Source organism: Taudactylus pleione, unplaced genomic scaffold (assembly GCF_031769625.1).
Source record: "Taudactylus pleione unplaced genomic scaffold, aTauple2 ptg000258l, whole genome shotgun sequence".
Taxonomy (NCBI): Eukaryota; Metazoa; Chordata; class Amphibia; order Anura; family Myobatrachidae; genus Taudactylus; species Taudactylus pleione.
In genome coordinates, this window is record NW_028284660.1 from 617,766 (window position 1) to 625,594 (window position 7,829).

At 48.7% G+C, this 7,829-nt stretch overlaps 1 protein-coding gene across 1 annotated transcript in view; it reads right to left on the bottom strand.

Moving 5' to 3' along the window:
• The window catches only part of IFFO1 (intermediate filament family orphan 1), a 56,687-nt gene extending 52,608 nt beyond the window's left edge, over nucleotides 1–4,079 (bottom strand). Inside the window, exon 1 of the mRNA XM_088480909.1 lies at nucleotides 3,362–4,079. Coding sequence (XP_088337035.1) covers nucleotides 3,362–4,014 — 653 coding nt within the window. The 5' untranslated portion in view covers nucleotides 4,015–4,079. The remainder of the gene's footprint in view (nucleotides 1–3,361) is intronic.
• Nucleotides 4,080–7,829: the final 3,750 nt, after the last annotated feature.

Here is a 7,829-nt window from a genome sequence, read left to right on the forward strand (position 1 = left end):
ACACAGACAGCAGAGTAGCAACGCTCAGTGTCAGGCAGCAGCTGCAAAGCCGAATAAAAAATTGGGATCCATAAAAAGTGGGACAAAGCTAGAAAAACTAGGGCTGTTTACTTTGTTGGTTTTTTTTACTAGTGATCATTTTGAACCGGTAACCATACAGAGGACATGGGCTCATGTAATGCTGAGAGACAATAGATTTCACCATGAACAGAGGAAAGGCTTCTTTATGGTAAAGGCGGTTAAGCAGCGGGATTCCTTACCACACGAGGCTGTGATGGCAAATTCATTGACCAGATTCAAAAATAGTTCGGCTGCCTTTCTTACTATATAATAATAGTTTTCTTATATTCAGCGCTTACATTTTGCGTAGTGCTTCACAGACTAAAGGTGCATACACATGGAATGATATGAACGATAATCATATTGTTCAACTATATATATTGTTCCGTTTGTATGCATTGAATGACCAACGATGCTCACTCCCGCTGGACGATAATGATATCGTCCATCGGGCATGCATGCAGGCCAATCTGGACGATATCATAAATTTTCTATATGATAGAACAATCGTTGGTGTGTGGATGAACAATATCGTTCATCCAGCACACCAGGAATTTCAAGGGAGATCGTTCAGTGATATAGAGCCTGATTCAGACCCCGGTCGCCAGCGCTGAGCGCTCGCAACCAGGTCGATGGTGGCCCAGAGTGCATGCACACGACGGAGCTGGCTCCGTCATGCGCGAGACCCGGACAGCGATGGGCACTCCGTCGCTCCGGGTCTCGCATCAAAGGGGGTGAGCTGTCGATGTTGAGTGACAGCTCGCCCCCTTTGGTGAGCGGGCCGGGGGGGTGGCTGCCCAAACGGAGGCGTTCCCATGAGAACGCCTACCGTTTGGGGGCGGCCCCACTGACATCACAAGTGATGTCAGTGGGAGAGCTTCCGACTCAATTTGAGCCGAATGCTCTCTGGGGCTTGCGGCCACGAGACCCTACCACAAGGGTCTCGTCGCAAGCCCGATGGTCGCGATGGTCTTGACCATCGCGACCATCATCATGGCCGCTCGCAATAGCTGTGGCCCTGATTCAGAGCGAGCGCTCTGTCAGAGCGTCCGGCTCTGAATCAGGGCCATAGTTCGCTGAACAGATCGTCCCATGTGTACCCAGCTTAAACCATTATCTGTGACTTTAATTTAGTGAACAGCATTGCACAGTTATTGGATACGTTAAATGTATACAATGCAAGCTTTTGTGGTCAGGATGGAATATTTTTCCCCAATAAATCAAATCTGATAACTGTCCCATGGCGGTTTTGTTTATCCTTCCTCTGGATTAACACATTTAGAATTTATAACAATGTACCTGCCTCTCTTTTCAGTCTCACGAATGACAGAACTGTAAGAACAGAATCTAGTAACTTAAGATATCTACAAAAAAATCACCCTATAACTTGATGCACTGCAGATCCGGCATTGGGGCAGAGCTTTCCCTGGCAGGGACCTGGTCTAAAGATCTACAGTAAAAAGGTAGACAATGTCTAGATAGATACCAGATGTTAGATAGTCAATAGGTTGACAGAGACAAAAGGTCGACATGTAAGAAAGTCGACAAGTACTAATGGTTGACAGTGTCAAAAGGACGAAGTGAAAATGGTCGACACAAAAATGGTCGACACGTGACTTTTTTTTTGTTAGGGTTAGGTTTATAGACATTGTCTAGCTTTTTACTGTAGATCTTTCAATCCACATCCCTTGGCAGCAGTGCTATAACTCTGTGTGGGAATGTCATTGTTTTTTTGGGCACCTTAACTAATGGGCACCCGATCGAGCAATTTTAATTGTTCTTCCGTTTGGGAGCGAGAGCTGCCGGTGCCGACATTCCTGCGCGCAGTCTCCTGAGGTGGTGAGCAGAAATGTGCGAAAAGTCCGTGGTTTGGGCACCAAGCGGCAGTTTGGGTGCTATAACCAGGACTTTACCTGGGTTTAGCTGCTTTGCGCAGCTAAACCCAGTACTTTTGGGCACATCCAGCGCAGTAATTAATGGTTGCCTAAAACAATTGAATTGCTCTGTCGGACGCCCATTAATTATCGCTGCCCAAAAAGCAATTGAATCCCCCCCATCAAACCACATTTCACTGTACCCCAGGCAGCTGCCGGTCTCACCCCACTTTGGCCTACAAAAGCATAGCAATATATCGCTTCGTCTGTATGTAGTCCTCATGACCTATCTCAGCTCTCACCCACAGTGTAACAGGAAAGCCGCTGAGGATCAAGCTGTGTGCTACAAGCTCGAGCAGGCAGTATTATGTTCCCGGCGTGCAGAGAAATTGCACCCCTTGTATCTCAGCTTTGTCTACCCAGGTGCAGATTTATACCCTATAGGGATTTGCTCCTAGATCTAATAAATGAGGCCCTATGACTGTGAGTATTAGAAGTTAAGATTTAAAGGTAGTCATTTTATTTACCTAGTGCTTTTCTCCAAAAAGGACTCAAGCTGCTGGGAACATAAGCAGTTAAATACATGGAAATGTTATTCCAACCACGTGCAGCGTTGGCGTTAGAAGGCTGGGGCTGAGACATGTTCCCAAGCCCCGTTCTGTGACCGTGTACATGACAGTTGTACAAGAAATACACCACTGCAGCCTAGCGCCACGTACTAAGGAAGTGACTTAGTATATCTCCCACAGGGGAACCCGAATCGTACAAAATTCTGTCTGCTACATTGTGCAATTATACATTTATGTGTGGTGTAATGCTAATATAAATGTGTATATCTTATCCATGCGTGTTGACAGTGATATTGCTGTATTACCATTACAGTTTGATGAGCCTAGCTTGATCCCATCCCCTTCATGTAAGCTAGGTGTGTATGTTTGCTTTTAATTCTATGTAATCAAAGACACGTTATAGGTTTCCTAAATATACAACCAGCTGTATATCATTCTACGAAATCATATATACAGGAGAACTTTACCTAAAACTAAGTACATCTCTTCCTATCCCGATCTCTACCGGGCCTGTATACACCAGTCAGCATCATTCCACCTACCTATCTTAAAAGTTGATTTAGGGACTGAAATCTGTGACTGTACACAACTATCACCCCAGGAAGCTTCCCTATATCTCTCTCTCAGACCCTGTATCTGTTTCCCAGCACTATATACAATGGAACGGCCTGCACGGTGCAGTTTTGTACTGTGTCTGCCATTGCCTAAGGAATTTAAAATGCTGAGCTTGTAATTTGAGTGGTGACCGCAAGTTTACGGTTTGCTGGAGAAGAGATACGCTCTCTATGGGGCTGTGCACATTTTGTAAAACCGAACAATGTATTTGTACACATAGAATACATAAGAATGCCATCATACCTCTGTTTATAGGCATCTCGCTCCCTCTTCACCTTCCCCAGAACATTATAAAGGGCTCTGATTTCCGGGGTGATGGTGTCGATCTGCACTCCAACGCCATCGGCATGGCCCCAGTAGGCTGTGCATCCAGTGCTCACTGACCCAACATCGGACCTGGTCAACAACCTCCTTGTCCCATAGACCCATGGCTGAGGAGGAGGACTGGGCACTGGACGCGAGAGCCCCAGTAATGGCGGGGGTAAGATGGGCCCCACAAAGCCGGTCTGGACTGCCTGGTCCCGGGTGATGGGCCCTGCCCCTTGGGCTCTCTCCAGCGCCCTCTCCAGAGAACGGTTTCTTCGCTCCAGCTCATGCACCTTGGCCAAGAAGCAACGGAATCGCAGATTGAGGGTCTTCAGGACGCTGATGTTGGAACCAAAGTCATTGCGCAGAGCGGAGGCCCCCCCACTCTGGGGATAGGGGCCCCCCATTAGTAACGAGGACTGAGGAGATGAAGGGGGGCTGTCACCCGGCTGCAGAGGGGGATCTGATGACAGCAGGAGGAGATTGGGAGTTAATAGAGGATTCATGGCTGGACTATTCTCAGCACTGCAGAGAGGAGGGAGAGGAGGGGAGGACCAGGGAGAAGAGGAGGGTGGGGGGACTCGCATCATCTGTGATGCAAGGACAGAGAGAGAAAGAGAGTGGTAGAGAGGGGATTGCAGGAGGATAGGAGGAAAGGAAGAGAGAAATATGATGAGATGGGGAACTGGGCTGGATGTATAAGACACAGAGGCTGTGACGTGGTGGGAGAGGGGGGAACATTCCTGTTTTATTCACCGCAGGCAACAAACAGACCAACTGCAGAGAGAGGGGGAGGACTCAGAGATGGGGGAAAGAGGGATGGAGGCTGCACATTCTGACTGCTAGGGAGAGAGACAGCAACTGGCTGCACACACAGACATATGAGGGCAGAGATAACGGGGAGGGTACAGATAACGGGGAGGGCACAGATAATAGGGAATAATGAGAGTGTCTGAGACATGGGGACAGCAATACCTCATCAGTGAGGAATAATGCACAACATGTACTGGAATCATGTACAGACGGTATAGAGTCTATAAGTTATGGGGCTTATTTCAGACTAGCTGTTGGAAAATGTAAATATTGAAGAAGAAAAAAAGTGGTGCAGTGTGACAGGTCTGTGTATACAGAGAGTACAGGCTGCAGTGTGACAGGTCTGTGTATACAGAGTACAGGATGCAGTGTGACAAGTCTGTGTATACAGAGAGTACAGGATGCAGTGTGACAGGTCTGTGTATACAGAGAGTACAGGCTGCAGTGTGACAGGTCTGTGTATACAGAGTACAGGATGCAGTGTGACAAGTCTGTGTATACAGAGAGTACAGGATGCAGTGTGACAGGTCTGTGTATACAGAGAGTACAGGCTGCAGTGTGACAGGTCTGTGTATACAGAGTACAGGATGCAGTGTGACAAGTCTGTGTATACAGAGAGTACAGGATGCAGTGTGACAGGTCTGTGTATACAGAGAGTACAGGCTGCAGTGTGACAGGTCTGTGTATACAGAGTACAGGATGCAGTGTGACAAGTCTGTGTATACAGAGAGTACAGGATGCAGTGTGACAGGTCTGTGTATACAGGGAGTACAGGATGCAGTGTGACAGGTCTGTGTATACAGAGTGTACAGGATGCAGTGTGACAGGTCTGTGTATACAGAGAGTACAGGATGCAGTGTGACAGGTCTGTGTATACAGAGTACAGGCTGCAGTGTGACAGGTCTATGTATACAGAGAGTACAGGCTGCAGTGTGACAGGTCTGTGCATACAGAGAGTACAGGCTGCAGTGTGACGGCTCTGTGCATACAGAGAGTACAGGATGCAGTGTGACAGGTCTGTGTATACAGAGTACAGGCTGCAGTGTGACAGGTTTGTGTATACAGAGTACAGGCTGCAGTGTGACAGGTCTATGTATACAGAGAGTACAGGCTGCAGTGTGACAGGTCTGTGCATACAGAGAGTACAGGCTGCAGTGTGACGGCTCTGTGCATACAGAGAGTACAGGATGCAGTGTGACAGGTCTGTGTATACAGAGTACAGGCTGCAGTGTGACAGGTTTGTGTATACAGAGTACAGGCTGCAGTGTGACAGGTCTGTGCATACAGGGAGTACAGGCTGCAGTGTGACAGGTCTGTGCATAAAGAGAGTACAGGATGCAGTGTGACAGGTCTGTGCATACAGAGAGTACAGGCTGCAGTGTGACAGGTCTGTGCATACAGAGAGTACAGGCTGCAGTGTGACAGGTCTGTGCATACAGAGAGTACAGGCTGCAGTGTGACAGGTCTGTGCATACAGAGAGTACAGGCTGCAGTGTGACAGGTCTGTGCATACAGAGAGTACAGGCTGCAGTGTGACAGGTCTGTACATACAGAGAGTACAGGATGCAGTGTGACGGCTCTGTGTATACAGAGAGTACAGGCTGCAGTGTGACAGGTCTGTGCATACAGAGAGTACAGGCTGCAGTGTGACGGCTCTGTGTATACAGAGAGTACAGGCTGCAGTGTGACAGGTCTGTGTATACAGAGAACAGGCTGCAGTGTGACAGGTCTGTGTATACAGAGTACAGGATGCAGTGTGACAGGTCTGTGCATACAGGGAGTACAGGCTGCAGTGTGACAGGTCTGTGCATAAAGAGAGTACAGGATGCAGTGTGACAGGTCTGTGCATACAGAGAGTACAGGCTGCAGTGTGACAGGTCTGTGCATACAGAGAGTACAGGCTGCAGTGTGACAGGTCTGTGCATACAGAGAGTACAGGCTGCAGTGTGACAGGTCTGTGCATACAGAGAGTACAGGCTGCAGTGTGACAGGTCTGTGCATACAGAGAGTACAGGCTGCAGTGTGACAGGTCTGTGTATACAGAGAGTACATGATGCAGTGTGACGGGTCTGTGCATAGAGAGTACAGGATGCAGTGTGACGGGTCTGTGCATACAGAGAGTACAGGATGCAGTGTGACGGGTCTGTGCATACAGAGAGTACAGGATGCAGGGTGACGGGTCTGTGCATACAGAGAGTACAGGATGCAGTGTGACGGATCTGTGTATACAGGGAGTACAGGATGCAGTGTGACAGGTCTGTGTATACAGGGAGTACAGGATGCAGTGTGACAGGTCTGTGTATACAGAGTACAGGATGCAGTGTGACAGGTCTGTGTATACAGAGAGTACAGGATGCAGTGTGACAGGTCTGTGTATACAGGGAGTACAGGATGCAGTGTGACAGGTCTGTGTATACAGGGAGTACAGGATGCAGTGTGACAGGTCTGTGTATACAGAGAGTACAGGCTGCAGTGTGACAGGTCTGTGCATAAAGAGAGTACAGGCTGCAGTGTGACAGGTCTGTGTATACAGAGTACAGGCTGCAGTGTGACAGGTCTGTGTATACAGAGTACAGGCTGCAGTGTGACAGGTCTGTGCATACAGGGAGTACAGGCTGCAGTGTGACAGGTCTGTGCATAAAGAGAGTACAGGATGCAGTGTGACAGGTCTGTGCATACAGAGAGTACAGGCTGCAGTGTGACAGGTCTGTGCATACAGAGAGTACAGGCTGCAGTGTGACAGGTCTGTGCATACAGAGAGTACAGGCTGCAGTGTGACAGGTCTGTGCATACAGAGAGTACAGGCTGCAGTGTGACAGGTCTGTGTATACAGAGAGTACATGATGCAGTGTGACGGGTCTGTGTATACAGAGAGTACAGGCTGCAGTGTGACAGGTCTGTGTATACAGAGTACAGGATGCAGTGTGACAGGTCTGTGTATACAGAGTACAGGATGCAGTGTGACAGCTCTGTGTATACAGGGAGTACAGGATGCAGTGTGACAGGTCTGTGTATACAGAGAGTACAGGATGCAGTGTGACAGGTCTGTGTATACAGAGTACAGGCTGCAGTGTGACAGGTCTATGCATACAGAGAGTACAGGCTGCAGTGTGACAGGTCTGTGCATACAGAGAGTACAGGCTGCAGTGTGACAGGTCTGTGCATAAAGAGAGTACAGGATGCAGTGTGACGGCTCTGTGCATACAGAGAGTACAGGATGCAGTGTGACAGGTCTGTGCATACAGAGAGTACAGGCTGCAGTGTGACAGGTCTGTGCATACAGAGAGTACAGGCTGCAGTGTGACAGGTCTGTGCATACAGAGAGTACAGGCTGCAGTGTGACAGGTCTGTGCATACAGAGAGTACAGGCTGCAGTGTGACAGGTCTGTGTATACAGAGAGTACAGGCTGCAGTGTGACGGCTCTGTGCATACAGAGAGTACAGGATGCAGTGTGACGGGTCTGTGAATACAGAGAGTACAGGATGCAGTGTGACGGGTCTGTGAATACAGAGAGTACAGGATGCAGTGTGACGGGTCTGTGCATACAGAGAGTACAGGATGCAGTGTGACGGGTCTGTGCATACAGGGAGT